Here is a 17,881-nt window from a genome sequence, read left to right as displayed (position 1 = left end):
GTCTCTGTACACAGAGAGCTGTTACCCTTCCCTTCATAGTTATGACAGGAGTGAATTTGGTCCATTAAATAATTAATTCTCATAACACCCCAGAAAGGTACATGTAATTTCCCCTATTTAACAGATGGGGAAACCATGAAAAACCTTGAGGAGAGGTCTCAAATGGGGTAAGATCCTCCAAAATAGAAGGGAAGCAGTAATAACACTAGCTGCCTCGTCACTGGTCACCTCACCCTAAAAAAGAAGCCAATATCTACTATAGGGTGGTATCTACCAGCAATCTGGACACTTCCTGATAGCAGGTAAGCATCTGGTTTAGAAGTATTTTATTCCACTGCTCAATGCATCCAATGGGGAAAACAGTTCACACTGTGAGGAAACATGCCTGCATCTAGTTAAACACAGCATTGTTCTGGAGAGGAGCAAAGAATCGAGAAGTCATATGCTGAAATTGTAAAAAGAAACAGAAGAAGAAAAAGACAAAGTTGTTTTAACAAGTCAATACATAGTCTTAGTTTCCTGGAGTCACATGGCACATACTGAGCAAACCCAGGCAGAGTGCTAGTCATAAAAAAGCCCCAGGCACTTCATTACTGGAAATGAGGTAAGCTGCTGCCACTCCTTTGCTGAAACTACAACAAAACAATGCTAAACCTGCAACATGTAGCAGCTGCTCTCTAAATGTCAGAGCTGACTGAGCCCTTCAAAAGTCTGCAACATAACAAGCAAATGGACTTTGTTCCTCATTGTTCTTCCCAATCACTTTCAAGAACCTGGCAACTTGTGATATGGCAACCGGTAGGGTCTAAAAAGGCATTTGGCTTTTACGTTTGCTACCACATTTGAATATTAAAAAGGGGTTTAAAAATACTAAAAAACCTGGCAGTCTCTGCCCAGCCTAATTGGGGCTGAGTGTTCAGTCAGTGCAGGAGAGCATCATGGTACTCTCCTGGCCATGCCAGGAGCTGTGTCAGTGGGGGCCAAAGAGAATCCCACTCTGCTCTTCTCTGCCAAAAAAGACCACTAGGAAGGTGGGCTTTGAGGGAGAAGGTTGCACACTGGTGGATGAGTGACAAAGAAATCCTTCACTCAAACCCAGAGCATTACTATGGTTTTCTAGATACAAAGCTGTTTTTCATATTATTGTATAGGGCCCAGAGTCTGCAAAAGAGTCTATTCTTTCCCTCCAGGGCATATGTAGGACCTGATCCAACCAGTGAAGTCAGTGCAAAGATTCCTACTGACTTCAGTGAGGTTTGGATCAGGCCCATCATTCCCATTTGTATTAACGGACTAACGAAAAAAGTCCTAATAATTAGTTTTGCTCTTTTCCTATTTTTGTGGCACATCTACTTGTGATATTTTGATCCCAAATACCTGGTGGGACAGTTTTCGCCAAGGTGGAAAAAAGTGAGTGTGTTTCTTCTACTAGCTAATGTTTCCGAAGTGCTAACTCACAGGACAGGAATTTGCAACAAGGAGTGTCAACCAGAAGGAAGTCCAATGGTTTAAAAAAAAACCCCAGGCTTGCTTAATATCAAGACTTGAATTCAAACTTTTCATTGTAAGAGCACTTCTGTTGTTTAAACAAGTTCACTAGGGAGATGAATGCTAGGGAACAAACACGAGCATGCAATCACAGGCTTGCTGTATAAACCAGTGACGGGTGCTCTATAAAACCCGCAGGCAGACAGATCGAGCTGTGCAATGGGATCAGTTTCAGACAGTATTTTGGCCAGGCAAATGAGAAGATATGTAAGCCATGCAATTCCCTGTCTAATTTGACATTTTCACATAAGCATGGTTAGCAAAAGGAAGAATAAGAGAATGCAGATATAAAGTTAAGTAACTAATAGTCACTGTCTCATGGGGGGAAAAAAGCAATTAAGTCCACAATTTACAGGGTGCAGTAAAAGGGTTAATCAGTACTTATATAACACAAATTATTAAACTATAAAGCAAACATTGTTACTTGGCCACACACCCTATAGATGGTGGCCACTTTTCTCATGTAACTATTGTTAAATATCTGTACTGTATTACAGCAGTGCCCATATATCCCACTCAGATGCTGTACTGCTTGTGGGTAGACAGGGACCCATTGGTAAAGATCTTACAAACTAAATAACCAGCCTGAGAGTTGTAATTCAGATTCGAAAACTCCCCAAATTCCGGGGTGTTCAGGTTTAGGGTTTTGATTTGGCCTGTTACAGAGACAGGACCCAGACATGAAATTTGGATTACAACTAAGATGTCAACCTCCTTCCCTCCTACCCACACTCTACCCTGTTCCATCCAAGTGCGGGGGAGTGCTTGGAACTGGAATTTTGGTTTGGGCCCATATTTTATATACTTTTGTTAGTACACATTCAATGTTTATGCTTTCTTAATAAAAAAAACTTACTTATTTCTGGATGGCAGATGGCTGCTGAGGCAGCAAAGCTTTGTAATTAAAAACAAAATTGAAATAAAGCCTTCCATAAGAAATTCTAAACTGCCTGTCAGCATAATATCAGTGTCAGTTATAGGTATCATCCCAAATGAGAGCCACTAAAGCCATCATGTATTCTGGGTATGTCACATTTTTTCCATATCCATGCATTGTAAAGCCTAGTGCCTTAATTATCATGACCTAACCCTCTACAGGATTTGGAAACAGACAAAATTTGAAATTAGCAAATTATAGAAAGCTATACAGATTATCTAAAATAGCTGTAGTATACATAATAAGTCACAGTATTAAGGTCCAGTATCTCAGGTTCTTCAATGCTTAAAAGCAAGTGCTGTTTCTCCTAATGAAAAGCTGGTACCATACAGCAGCAATTTCTAGCTCTGCAGGGAAGCAAGAAATGAGACCAGAAACTTGGGCTGAATATGGCTAACCTGCAACTCAAACTATACTGAGCAGAAAAGATTAAAATATTTCTCTGGCACGTTTTTTCTCTCTTTTTTTCCCTTAGCTGTTTGAAGCTGCTGTGATGTTCAGAAATTTAATCACTGTCCCTGTGGAGATAAATTAGTGTGCGGAGTGTAGGTGAGGCCATGAAAGGAGTCTATGTGCAATTTATTACATGGATATTGCTACCATCTAATAATTACATATAAGGAATTATATGCACACAGTTGGCTCACAGAAATCATTCACTTGTTACTGAAATTTAGCCCCCTTGTGCTGGAACAGAGCAGAAGGTTAACAGTACACAGCAGACATTACACAACAGCTGTAGAAGTAAAGAAACCCATACACAACTGAAACTGCAGGGGGAGTTTTATGTAGACTGAATGTAATTATCTAAATTACAACTCGGCTAGAACAGAGTATAACACCTTACTCAAGAAAAAAATGCAATGTAATCTTCAATGGTTTCAAGTAGTTACGACTTTGATTTTCTCTTATCTGAAGGACAGAGATAAAACAGATCTGTATACTGTGCATGGTCAAATCTAGAATTGATCTCAGTGAATGAAAAATGAGCGCATTTGCTTTAACATACTGTCTAGTGAAGTAACAAAGGACATGAATGGCACCTACCTCTGCTTTGACCAGTGCCATCCAGTAATTGTCTAAGTAATATTGAACTATTTAGAGAGAGAGAGTTTTTACTTTTCACAAGGACTCTATGGATAACATCAAATCAGCCAGTAACCTACATACATCAATGGACAACTGAATGGGAATTCATTCAGGCTGATGACTTATCAGTAACCTTTGGCGACTGGCAAACCACCTGGAACAAAAGAAGCCCAGAACAGCAGAACCAGAGAACCACGATAAAACAATAATGTGGCACTCTTCCAGACAGATTCTTTCAAAGGGAAACTGGTTTAAAACCACTGTGGCAGGTTATTCTCAATACAAAACAAACCCCTATGCTCAGTGAAATCAGGGTGTGTTGGGAAGGGAAGAAAAAACAGAAGACTATTACTTCTATTAGTTGACAAAAGGTATGAAATCATTACACAAGGCTGCAACAGGGGGTGGTGTGTGTGGAATCCAGCATTACTGTCCTATTTAGTCAGTCTGTAAATTATTTACCCTCTCTTTTCATCTTTACAGTGTTAAACTGAGCTAATCAGGGAAACACTGTTTGAGCTATAGCTTAGTCCAGTGAACTTTCTTAATTCTTTCTGAACTTAAATACCTCCTCAAACCCCCTTGACTTATTTGAAGAAGACAAGAGCAATATATGAAATATTAGATGAAAAAGGGTCCTTGAAAAGTATATTATCCTACAGAACTTAAATGTTGTCACAAACATTACAGTAAGAAATTGAAAAACTTTTTTGAATACCATAAATTTGTTCTATAAAAAAAGCTTTTAGGATGAAGAGACGAAACTATATTAAAAATGGCAGTTAACACTGTCGTTGATGAATGTAATAACCTGCTTTTTAGAGAGATCAGGTCCTTTTCCTGTACATCTTCTAGGACTTGCATATCTCCAGCAAAACACTTTATTGGACACTGGTATTCTATTTATGTTAGGTTTTACTACAATGCACATAAACACCAAAGAGTTCCCAGCACTTTCTATCAGGTAATATTGTCCATAAATTGAAATGGGCAAAATTTTCAAAGTATGCACAAACAGGTATTTGAGTGTGAAAAACCTGCATATGTATACACCCAGGGCCCACTTTCAAAATAACTCAGCTTTTGGATAAGATTACCAGTTTTTGTTCTGCTTTGCCACTTTCTGGTGAAAAGCTTTAATGACCCCCTTTCCCCCACTTTGGACCAATGTTCCTTGTAAGCTGTGCGTCCACACAGCAGGCTTGTAGCTGCTACGCACGTCACATGGTAGGAACATGGACAGCACCTGGGTCTCCCTGTCTGGGCCAGGTCCTCAACCAGCTGAAACCGTTACAGCTCCTCAGCACTGCGGGCTGGGAAGTAGGATGGACTCGAGGCTCACCAGCAGGCAGGGATAAGGAACGGGAGGGGAGACAGGGACTCTTGGGGGGAAATTAGCCATAGTTGACACCAGGACTCTGTTTGTTGGTGGGGGTGACCAGCAGCTGGTTTTTCTGCATGCTGGAGGTGACAACCCTGGGGCTGGACTTTTTTTCAAGTGCTCAGCACCCACAATTGGGGCCAGATTTTCAAAACAGCTCAGCATCCAAACTGGTTTTGAAAATCTGGTCGCTTATATTGATGCCTAAATAAGAGCTGAGCTCTGATGGTGAGCTAGCACGTTGAGTGTTACACTTTTTTGAAAATCTGGCCGAGTGTGTCACAATGGGAGATATTTGGGTGCTGCGCACTTGAAATTAACCCTTCTTTAGATGCCTAAATGTCAGCAGAACCCTGTTGATAATCTCACCCCAACTGTAGTTGCTGAGCACTTTTGAAATCTAGTACACACAATGCCACAGTACCCATTCTGAGCATGCCAATGCAGATTCTAAGTGCAGTAACTTTATTGCATACATCTATATTTTTTGCAGGTGCAACTTAGGTGCCATTTAAAATTTTTTTTACTGAATATGTGCAAGAAAAGATTATGGCATTAGCCATTTTCACCCATGCCCCCATTTACACACAACTGGAAAGAATACTTAAAATGTATAAGGTGCCACGGTCAACATACTGATAGCCAATGTAAATCAGAACTAAGTTCAGTGAAACTGGGTAATAGACCTGTAAGTGAGCTCAGAATCAGGTTCATAGTTTACTAAACTTCTCATAAAAGAAAGCACTGCAGGTCACGACCTCCTTCACAGTTCAATTAAGGAGCAATTTTTTGTTCTTGCTGCTCTTCTGTTATTTCCTCTCTACCTGATGAACGCTGATGAAACAATCAAAGCAGCAATTTCAGCCAGTCGTTTTAGAAATAGCTAGCTCTACCAGCAGTAATTGGCCTCGATGCAGAAGTTACTATTCTATGGCCTATGTTATTTATACAGGAGGTCAGACTAGAATGGGGTTCTCAAACTGGGGGTCATGACCCCTCAGGGGGTCGTGAGGTTATTACGTGGGGCTTGCGAGCTCTCAACCTCCACCTCCAAACCCCACTTAGCTTCCAGCATTTATAATAGTGTTTTAATAAAATGTGATTTAATTTGGGGGGGGGGGAAGGGGAAGAGACGTACTCAAAGGCTTGCAGCGTGAAAGGGGTCAGTCAACAGTACAAATGTTTGAGAACTGCTGAAAAATCTATAGGTAATGTCTTTGCATACAATCACAAGAATTCATGTGTCTTTCAGGTACTAGATTACTTGATTTAGCCAATTAGATACCAGATGATCAAATTACTCACAGATAATCAGGTTGGCTATTAACACATCTGTCCATCTGTGTTTTAACTACATCACTGCAAGCATGGACTGCTTTAACCACTGCACAGCAACCATCTTTAACTGGACTATTGACACTTTAAAGCAGTGGCCTCCAACCTTTTTACGCACAAGATCACTTTTGGAATTTAAATGCAATCCAGAATCTATCCTGCTCCTTCCCCGAGGCCCTGCCCCACTCACTCCAGCCCCCTCCCTCCATCACTCGCTCTCCTCCACCCTCACTCACTTTCACCGGGCTGGGGAAGTCGTTTGGGGTGCCGGCTCTGGGCTGGGGCTGAGGAGTTTGGAGTGTGGGAGGGGACTCCGGGCTGAGCCTGGGGCAGGGGGTTGGGGTGCAGGAAGGGGTGAGGGGTGCAAGCTCTGGGAGGGAGTTTGGGTGCAGGAAGGGCCTCCAGGCCGGGGGTTAGGGTGCAGGAGGAGGCTCGGGGTACAGGAGGGTGTTTGGGGTGTTGGCTCTGGGAGGGGGCTCAGGGCTGAGGCAGGTGGTTGGGATGCAGGCTCCCGCTTGACAGCGCTTACCTCAGGCTCCTAGACAGCAGTGAAGCTGAGCTAAGGAAGGCTCCCTGCCTGCCCTCACCCCGCATCACTCCTGGAAACGGTCAGCACGTTGCTGCGGCCCCTGGGGGGTGGGCAGTGTGGCTCAAGGCACCGCCCCTGCAGCTCCCATTGGCGGCAGTTCCCCATTCATGGCCAATGGGAGTTGTGGGGGCGGTGCCTGCAGACAGGAACAACATGCGGAGCTCCCCTGCACCTCCCCCCCCCCCCCCGAGACCATGCAGCCGCAGGAACATGCCGGCCGCTACCGGGAGCGGCACCAGGCCAGGGGAGACAGGGAGCCTGCCTTAGCACTGCTGCGCTGTCGGACTTTTAGCGGCCGGAGATCGCGATCGACTGTCAGAGGCTCCAGGATCGACCAGTCGATCGCAATCTACCGGTTGGTAACCGCTGCTTTAAAGCATGATCCTTCGCTGATTGCAAATGTAACAACTGCTCCTTCCTCCTCCTCCTCAACAGATCAGCTCCGTTTGTGCATTCAGAGTAATTACTGCTGACGTTAGCAACAAAACATAAATTTTTACTGTTTTTTACTCCCATTAGCTCTGCAGAGCCAATTCAATTATGATGGAATGAGCATGATGCTATTTTATTATGTGCATCATGAACAGAATTGTTTTCAAGGGGATGGTCTATCCATTGTTTGAGCACCAATTTCTTGCATGGATAATTTTATTCTGGATTAGGCTATTAAAAATTAAACTAAATCAAAATAGGGCTGAAATAAAAAGTGTCCACACAAGAAATTTACCCCAACTGAACTCAGTGTATTGGTTTCTAAATGGACTTAGCTACATTGGTACAACTTTTGTGTGTTGACAAGTCCTAAATTCTAATAAATTATACCTGTGCTACCCCACTGAAGTCTGTACAGGTGTAAATGAAGTTTTATTACTGATAAAAACAACAAGGAGTCCAGTGGCACCTTACAGACTAACAGATTTTATTACTGATGACAATGCATGAAATGGAAAGAATCCAGCTTGACTTTTAGATTCCAGGCTGAGTTTGCAGAACTGGCATATTTTTTACCTGTAAATTGAACGCATTTGATCCAGAAATCTCTGAAACACAATAAAAATGAGGCCATTTTTATAAATTTGCTTTTCAGAGTAGAACCTCATCTTAGAGAAGTTATACTACATGTGATAGATATATTTATATTAGATACATGCAGTGAACCTAGGAGTGTTTATTGTTCCATAAACATTGAGGTTGTTCAGATATATGCCATCATGTGCCAGCAATGCCCCTCTGCCATGTACATTGGACAAACTGAACAGTCTCTACGCAAACAAATAAATGGACACAAATCAGACATCAAGAATTATAACATTCAAAAACCAGTAGGAGAGCACTTCAATCTCCCTGGACACTCAATAACAGACTTAGAAGTGGCCATTCTTCAACAAAAAACCTTGAAAAACAGACTTCAACGAGAAACTGCAGAACTGGAATTCATTTGCAAACTTGACACCATCAAATTAGGCTTGAATAAAGACTGGGAGTGGCTGGGTCACTACAAAAATTTTTTTCCCTCTGTTGATACTCACACCTTCTTGTCAACCGTTTAGAATGGGCCACATCTACCATGATTGAATTGGCCTCGTTAGCACTACAAAAGTTATTTTCCCTCTGTTGATATTCACCCCTTCTTGTTAACTGTTGGAAAAGGGCCACATCCACCCTAATTGAATTGGCTTCCTTAGGTCTGACCCCCCACTCGGTAAGGCATCTCCCATCTTTTCATGTTCTGTGTATTTATACCTGCCTACAGTATTTTCCACTCCATGCATCTGATGAAGTGGGTTTTAGCCCACGAAAGCTTCTGCCCAAATAAATTTGTTAGTCTCTAAGGTGCCACAAGGACTCCTCGTTGTTGTTTTTTTGAGATAAACTTAATAAACAAGTTATTTAGCATAAAGTATGTAAGATGCAATTTAATATTTTAAGTAGCTGCCTATATTATTCTTAAGCAAACTACTTGATTATGTTGAAAGAGAGTTTTCCTAGGGCTTCTTCACAGTGCTGAGCACTTTGGCCCTGATCCAGCAAAGCACTTAAGCACCTGCTTAACTTTAAGCATATGAGTAATCCACATGCTTCAAGTTAAGCATATGCTTAAGTGCTTTGCTGGATCAGAGCTACGGTGCTCAGCACCTTGGAGGATCAAGCCCTTAGTGAGTTGAGTAGCATGTGTGAGGATCTCCATTTCTGTTTGGTTTGGGCATTTTATTTTATAATGCTTCATATGGAAGAATTTATTAATAGGTTGGTCATCATTTAAAAAAGAGTTACCTAGATGCCAGGATGAGGAAGGACTGTCATTTTCTAATCAGAAATATTCTGGAAGAAAATTCTCCAAATGCCAAAGACAAGAAAATAAAGCTAACATAAATTAAGAAGAAAACAGTTGATAACTGTAGTTCAGATAGGTCCTAACCCGGTGCAAATCAACATAGTTCCACTGAAGCTGATTTATACCAAATGAGGATCCATTTCTATGTATTTTATTGTAAGTTTAGTATGGGTTGGGTCAAGTAAATATGCTCTGTTTATTTTTCTTAGAATTATAGGAATGATAATAAAAACAAAATATAGCAAGCAGCATTTTGGAAAGCAACTATCACGTGTATTGTGTAATAGTGTTCATTCAAACAGAGAAGTATTGACTTGTTTCATGTTGTTCGGTATGTCTGTCATTTTTGGGGTGCTCCATACAGTGATCAGGAATGTCTAAACCAAGCATTTTGTGTGTTCATTTGTCCCAGGAGAAAATGAAATGTGAAGTCTGCCTGCAGATAGGGCGACCAGACAGCAAGTGTGAAAAATCGGGACAGGGGGTGGGGGGTAATAGAAGCCTATATAAGAAAAAGACCCAAAAATCGGGACTGTCCCTATAAAATCGGGACATCTGGTCACCCTACCTGCAGAAGGGAAAAGAAAGAGAAGACGACAAATTGGAAGTGAACTAAGTGGTTTTTGGCGGGAGGAGGGAGGAACCAGACATTGGCACCAGAGACTGGGAGAAATCTGACACAGCTCAAAGGTTCAGTCTCTTTGCAGTTACCGATAACCTTATCAATGAATCCGTTAAAAGCACAGTTTGCCATCCTCAGTCACCTGTCTGGGGCAGTTCCTTTATCAGCCAAGGGAGTAGTTGGTCAGATCACAGTTAAATGTAGTCATTTACAAAGAGGAGGAAAACTAGAAAAGAAGCATAAGGCAAGAAAATATATCTGTTTTCATTGGTTTGATTTTGAGAAAAACAGCAAACTTTTATCAAGACTGAGGAAAATTAACTTTGTCCAGAACTGGGAAAACAGAATTGTCTTTCTGACCAGGTCTGCATTGGAGCACTCTGTGTGATATGTTTATTCCACAGAGACAAGAACAAGCAACTGAAAATGTATGCATCTGAATATCTAAAAAAGGCCGTGATGATCTTCACATTCTAAATGTACATTAATTAGTTACCACCTCGTTAAGTAGGATAGTTGAAGTCACTATGAGTGATCTCATTTTATTTTTACATACAACAAATTTGGTAAGAGTCCTAGTTAATATGCCAACACATCAGTTTGAAATACTAGCCCAGTGTGAAAAATTCCTAGTCATCAGATTGAATGTCATCAGCACAAAAGACGTTATATTGACATCTCATTTACTATCACCCCAGGAAACAGATAAGACCATTTCAATAACTCACAGCTCAGAAATCACCTATTGTCTGGAATCCTGGGCTAACACAAGGGAGGTAGCCACTCCCTGTTGTTTCAAAAAGTAAAAGACAAAGAAGGATTGGGGTCCTGGGATACATTGAAAGAGAAAGGGTAAAACCAGCCTCAACAAGAGCTGAGTGAAAGACATTTTCCTTTTTTCCTAACCCCCACAATATCCCTGAAGAAATGCATGTAAAATGGGTTATGCAATGGGGAGGGGGAGGGACTGGGGTCCCTGTGGAAATTCTAATCCACTGCATGTAAGAGACTTCAGACACAAAATCTTGTAACTTCTATGCAGGCTACATACTCAGCATCAGCTGCCTGTGATAATGGGCTGCCAGCTACACTTTATCTACCTTCATAATTTTTTAAAAATAATTTCAATTTCACAACGAAGGAATTTTAAATTTTGCCAAGATGATGATCATGCTGCCCTGAAGTTTGAATGTATCGCATGTCATTCTAGTGGCAAAACCCAAGGTATACTTACCATAGTTCCCAGCATTAGAAAGTAGCACCATTATAGTAGAGAGACTGTTGCTGATTTGATTATATATTTCTCTCTCTCCATGCTCCCTCCCCACCCCGTCCCAACTCATCCCCAAGATTTAACTGCAACTTGTCTAAAGCAAAGATTTAGGAATTTTTATTTAGGTCTCAGCCTTGATGAACACTGCCCCTCATTCACCCCCACCCAACACAACAGTTTTAGGATTTCTGAAATTTACACAAATATAGGAACCTAAAGATACATTTTTGTGCTTGCAGAACTGAAAGTTAAGGCTGGGCCATTAGTTAAAAGATACAGCCTCCCCCCCCCCCAATAAAAATACATTGAATGTTGACAATTTGAACTATTTAGACCATTTTTAATCTATGGAAACGCTTTTGGAGATCACAAACTCACATAAAATCTTTGCAAACTCCTGCAAAATTAGTCCCACACAGTCATAGAATCCCATAAATGCTTGTAACACATTCTCCTAAACCTCAAACTGAGGTGAGAGGAAGACGGACTCAGATTTTCAAATAAAACACCTTTTCTTTCTCCCATTTTTCCTTTCTCTACGCACAACTTTCAGTGCTGACTCTTTGCTTCCTCTTCCTGAATCCCACTCCTAACAGATCCCACTACCTACACAAATGTATTCTTTCTCTAGGTCTGGTGTCTCTTCTGCAGTCAATATTTCTGGGACTTCACTGGCCAGTGCTGCCCCAGAAGACAACTTTTGACACTGGCTGAGGAAGTTAGAACACGTGGGTTTTAAAAGAGAAAGCATCTCTACAAGTTTGGATCCTGTGCCCAAATCTGTTAGCCATAACTAATCACATAATTCAACATTTCTTTTTACTTTCCTACAGAAATTATAAAACAGAGATTACAGTCAGAATATTGACGGAGCTGGCAGAATACTACAAAACAGTGCTAGCCAACATTGATTCAGAATTGAAACAGCTGTCCTATTTGACCATGCTCACACCTTTTGTTGTTTGCCACTTGCAAATATTTGTGTGACTTGAATTTTTGTTTGCATTAATGTTTTGGGAATGGCTGTTCTTCATATTCACACCTATATGCATGCCAACCCTGGCATGAGTTTATTCACTATTTGTTATTCTCATCCAATCATGGAGAGGAAACATTACCATTGTTAGATGACCAATCACAGAACACAAAGGACAAATAGTGAACAGTTCATGAATAATCCATAGACTAAAATTTGTTTGTATAAACTGCTAATTATGAACAACAAATAGATTTGTAAAATCAATGAAGCATCTGCAATCAGGGAAAAGGGATAAATTTGCAATGAATGTTAGTCACAATGAATAATTCACCCAGCTCAGGTTAGTAATAATCATCATATAATTTACATTTGTCTAGCACCTTTTATCATAAAGGATCTGAAAGGATATACACACCACATAAATCACATTAGTGTTACCCACTGCTCAAATGCAGTCATGTTTGAGCACCACACTGAGGCACTGGTTCATTAGGGCTTGTCTACAGTTGGAAATTTACTTAAATAGTTATTCCAGAATAATTATCACTTTCAATGTGGATTAAGCTAAATTGGAAAAGGTACTCTTATTCTGGAATAAGTGTTCACACAGCCACTTATTCTATAGCTATTTCAGTAAATTTCCAAATGCAGATAAGCTTTATTGATGCAGAGGGAAGACTGTAACTTAGTGAATCACCAACCCTACTTCCTGCTGCTACCTTTGTTTTGTAATCAGCCCCATCCTAGAATTATCCGGGAACAGAATTATTAAAAAACCCCAACATAAAACAATTAGATAGTCATACAATTCAAAGGTAATTTGTCACAGTAATGGAATCTTTCTGTGTATAACATTGGTGTTTAATTAATGTAGTGAATTTCAGGAGTGAAATTCATTTAATTTGAGAAGTGAAATTTACTAATACAACAGAAGTGAATATTTTTAGAAGAGCATTTTTCCTGACTATATCCCACTTTATCCCATTTAGTTGACTTTTCTATACATGATACGAATGTGCAGTGTATTAGCAACCAACTAGGTCATTGCAGCTGCTTTCTCTGAGATTGGGAACCTGCTGATTTGACCTGTTCATCAAAAGCATCATCTCAAAAGGACAAGATTGTTTTAAACATTTCCTTTCTATTTTTCCCATTTCTGAATAATTTTTTTTTTAAAAAACCCTGAATTACAGAGCCAGGCTAAAATATAAAAGCATTGTAGGACAAAACCTTTCCCCCTCTTGTTTTATAGAGTTTGAACTTAGCTGACCCTGTTTGTAACCATTGTTCTTCCAGATGTGATGCACGTGCCCATTATACTAGATGTGTATGTATGTTTCATGCGCTGATGCCAGGGAGTTTTGCCTAATGGTATCATATGGGTGGCATGTCTGCGCCCTGCTGCTCCTTGTGATCCAAGATGAGGGTATAAAGGGTAGGGAGCCCCCCACCCCTTCACAGTTCCTTCATACTAGATCCTTAGATGAAAGACTCTGGTGCTTTGGGGAAAGTAGGGCGGATCGTGTAATGGATGTATGCAACATATCTCAAAGAACAACAATTAAGAAAGATGAGTGCTTTTTCTTCTTTGAGTGACTGCATATGTCCATTAAATTAGGTGATTCACAAGCAGTTTCCAGTGAAAGTGGGTCTGGGAGTCTCACTGGAAGAGGAACTGGAGAACTGCTTTCCCTACATTAGCTTCTTCCCTTGATGTGTGAGTAAGTGCATAAAGTCTAGCAACAGTATGGACTGTGGACTACATTGCTGCTCTGCAAATCAGGACCTTACTCATAAATGTCATGGATGCTGAGTGAGCTCTGGTTGACAATTTTTCTGGAGGAGTAACATCCTTGGCATTATAACACATGGCGATACAGCTGGTGATCCATTTGTACAGGCGCTGTGCCGTCACAGGATGCCCCCTCATTTGTTATGGGTAGGAGATGAACAGATGGGATGATACATGAAGGGGGCTTTGCTCTGTCTAGATAAAATGTCTGGGCTCAGCGAACATGCAGAGTCTGGGACTTTTGCTTTGGAAAGCAAACCTGTAAATAAATAGAGTGGCTGAGATTAAAGTCAGATATTACTTTTGAAAGAAATTTAGGATGTGGCCTAAGCTGTTCCTTGGAGAAAAGAGCATGTTAACTAGGCATGCAGCTCTCCTACTCTCCTCATGGACATGGTGGCTACTAAAAAGGCCCCCTTCCCGGAAAATATAACCATGAGCAGGAGGCTAACGGTTAAGTTCAAATCCGATTGTGGAGTAGGGTCCCTAGAGAAGGTGTGAACAATCTATCTACAGCTTTTAAGAACCTGGTAGTCACTGGATTAGAGAAAACAATCCTCCCTGTGATACAGAGGTGGAATTCTGAGACTGCAGCCAGGTGCACTTTGATGGAGCTCACAACCAAACCTGACTCATTTAGGTTAACAATTAGTGCAACATCTTTTGAATCACAGTCTGTGTAGGGGACACACTGCAGTTAGTTGCTGAGTTAGAGAACCGCTTCCTCTAAAGGGATAAAGCCCCTGTAGAAAGTTTCCCACTATTAAGCATGGCATTCTGGACCACTTTTGAATAATGTGCTTCCTCAGGGTGTAATCAGGAACTGGGCCATGAGGTGTAATGCCTGAGGATTCTGGTGCAACACCTACCTGTGATCTTGTGATATCAGGTGCTTGACTGGAGCTAGGGGAAAGGTTCCTTGACTGATAGTTTGCAGAGGTCCAAATACTGGAATTATCTCGCCCATGTTGGCACAGTGAGTATCATATTGTTTCGGTCCTGCCTGCTTCAGGTTGAGGATGACTTGGGAAATCAGCAGTCCTAGGGGTAGTTATAGAACAGGTCCTTGTCCCAAGAAAAAAGAAACGCGTCTGAGATGAAACCTGGGCTGTGACCCGCCCTTGAACAGAACTGGGAGCATTTCCTATTCTGATGGGATGTGAATAAGTCCAAGAGTGGACACTGATCTCAGAACAGTCATGCTGAGGGACCACTCAAGATCCAAGGCGAAGGATCTGCTTAGCCTGTCTGCTAAGCCATTCTGAACCCTCAGCAGGTGTGATGCTGAGTATCAATGAATTTAGTATACAGAAGCTCCACAGCCTGACTGCCACCTGGTACCGGCTGTTTGACCCGCCTCTCTGCCCCCCCCCCCCGGTTGATGTAGAACAGTGCTCTCCTGCGTCAGTAAGTATTTGGACAAGTCTGTCATGTATGTGGGGCAGGAAATGGTGACACACTCTGGAGACTGCCCCTAGCTCTAGAATGTTTGTGTGTAGTCCTGTCTCTTGACTGGATCACAAGCCTTGAGCTGCAAGTCTCCCAGATGCACTCCCCACCCCACAGCTGAGGTGTCCATGACTAAATTCATGGAAGGAAGAGGTGGGGAGGAAGGAACTCCCTTGCAGACGTTGTCTTGGCTCATCCACCAATCCTGGGAGGATAAGACTTTCCCAGGGATACATACTAGTCTTTCCAGATGATATATTTGAGGGTGGTACACTGATTTGAGCCATGTCTGTAATGCTCTGAGATGCAGCCTGGATGTGGGGTCAAGTACATGCTACCATATGCCCCAGGAGCCTGAAGTAATTCTTTAGCGATGGTTCTTGAGGGACATGCAGAGGTCTCATATAGTTAGGAATCTTGGTAGCAGCAGAAAGGCCCTAACTAGGATTGAATGTGGGACAAGTGATAAATTCTATTCTCTGGAGGAGTACTAGGATCTGTTTCTCTTTGTTCACTGTCAGGCCTAGGCATGAAAACGGGGAAAGTTTGATGAATAATTTCTTCCATCTGCTGACGGCAATGGCCCCGCAGCAGCCAATCATCTAGGTAAAGGTATACCTGGCCATTCCAGCAGTGGAGGAAGGCAGCTACCACCGCCATGCATTTTGTGAAAACCCTTGGTACAGACAATAGGCCAAAGGGTAGAACTGTAAACTGGAAGTGGTTCCCTTCTATTATGAAATTTTCTGTGATAGGGGCAATAGCTATGTGGAAATATGCAACCTTCAAGTCCAGGGCAGTATACCAATCTCCTGAATCTAATAAAGGGATAATAGTTGTGAAGGCGATCATGCAGAACTGATGTAGTTATTTCAGTTCCAAATGTCCAGAATTGGCTTTAGACTTCCTTTTGCATTGGCTATTAGGAAGTATCGAGAATAGAACCCAGTAGGGCCAATGGTGGGGCTGGCAGGGTAGGGACAATTGTGCCTGCACCAGGCCCACCAATCTCTTGATCTGTTCTTGCCAGGATGACGCCTATGAAAGCAGTAACGATCCCTGGAGGATGCCCTGGATTCCCGGTAGTGGGAGACTTAGTAGTCCACTTCATACTCTGAAGAGTCTGAGTACTCCACCAGGCAGGGAGGCACGGTACCGGACAGCGTAATCGGAGATCGGGACTAAGATCTATGACTATTCTGTGGTACTGGCGGCTACATCGGGGGCTTCCTGGCTATGGTACCATGCCCTGAGACAGAGTGGTTGCCATTGGTCTCAGAGCCAGCTTTATGATGGATGGATGTACCAGACCAGAAGCCACTGGTGCCATAATGGACACGAACAGAAAAAGCAACCTAATGCACCCATGCAACAACCTTGGCAAGATGTTATCAGTCTGAATAACTGGCGAGGGCCATACCAAAGGGCTGAAGAGATCTTTTGCAGCTGCACAGGCCTCCAGGGTGGTCAATACCAAGACAGGCCTTTGCCCCACTGTGATTGAGAGTGATGGTCTAATGCCTGCTCTAAAGCAGCAGCTGGCCTCGACAGTTCTGGCTTTGTAACTGGATTCAATGGCTCTGCTATGATTAAACCAAAGTGGTACTGTGGGCAGTGAGACAAGGAGCACTCTACTTCAGTCCTGAAGTGGAAGCCGTCCCTTTCTTTGGCTTCGGAGACTGAGAGGGCTCTGAGTGCTTATGTCTTTCTGAGGAGTGCCTTGATGAAGGGGATCACCTTTCTCTGCCTTTTTGTAAGGCTGGGAGAGCACTCCTGGATGGGGAGAAACTCCTTTCTAACTGACCAATGCCAGGCAAAGCGTGGCTTCAATCAGAATATACCTGAGGCATTCTTCTCTTAGCTTCTTAGGTGCTGACTTGAAGCCTTGGCAAACTGGACACCTGGCCCTGATGTGATCCTCATCCAAGCATTTCAGACAGCAAGAATGAGGGTCACTCACTGACACTGGCTTGTAACATGCAGAGCAAGGTTTGAAGCCAGGGGACCTATGCTGCCCAGAGTCCACTGATTGACCAACTGTGGAAGAAAGAAAGAAAGAAAGAAAGAAAGAAAGAAAGAAAAAGGAGTTTGAGGACCCAAAAATGAGTACCACTAGCTAGCCAAAATCACTAATTGCATGTTCACAGAGGAACAACTGACAGCACTTGGCCGCCACTGACCAGGGATTGTAAAGAGGAACTGAAGGGAGGACGGGGTGGTTCTCATCCTATTTAAGATTGTGAGCCGCATATGCAGGTCTCTGTGTGTTATGTGGACCACATCCACACAATATATACACCTCTACCCCGATATAATGCAACCCGATATAACACTAAGGCCAGGTCTACACTACCGCGCTAGTTCGGCGGCTGGGGATCGAAGTTCCGGGTTCGATTTATCGCGTCTGGTCTGGACGCGATAAATCGAACCAGGAAGTGCTCGCCGTCGACTGCGGTACTCCAGCTCAACGAGAGGAGTACCGCGGAGTCGACGGGGAGCCTGCCTGCCGCGTGTGGACCGCGTCTGAACCGCGGTAAGTTCGAAGTAAGGTA

At 42.4% G+C, this 17,881-nt stretch overlaps 1 protein-coding gene across 4 annotated transcripts in view; it reads right to left on the bottom strand.

Moving 5' to 3' along the window:
* The window catches only part of DLGAP1 (DLG associated protein 1), a 208,058-nt gene that overhangs the window by 38,462 nt on the left and 151,715 nt on the right, over positions 1-17,881 (bottom strand). For 2 of the 4 annotated variants that reach the window (XM_026647331.1, XM_024212136.1), the window contains exon 6: positions 8,230-8,242. The exons of the other annotated variants lie outside the window; for them this stretch is intronic. In XM_026647331.1, the coding sequence (XP_026503116.1) occupies positions 8,230-8,242 (13 nt within the window). The remainder of the gene's footprint in view (positions 1-8,229; positions 8,243-17,881) is intronic. 4 annotated transcript variants of the gene reach the window in all.

Source organism: Terrapene carolina, unplaced genomic scaffold, assembly GCF_002925995.2.
Source record: "Terrapene carolina triunguis isolate 2854851 unplaced genomic scaffold, T_m_triunguis-2.0 Scaffold58, whole genome shotgun sequence".
Classification (NCBI taxonomy): domain Eukaryota; kingdom Metazoa; phylum Chordata; order Testudines; family Emydidae; genus Terrapene; species Terrapene triunguis.
Note: the sequence above shows the minus strand (reverse complement) of the source record. Positions and strands in the feature narration are given on the sequence as shown.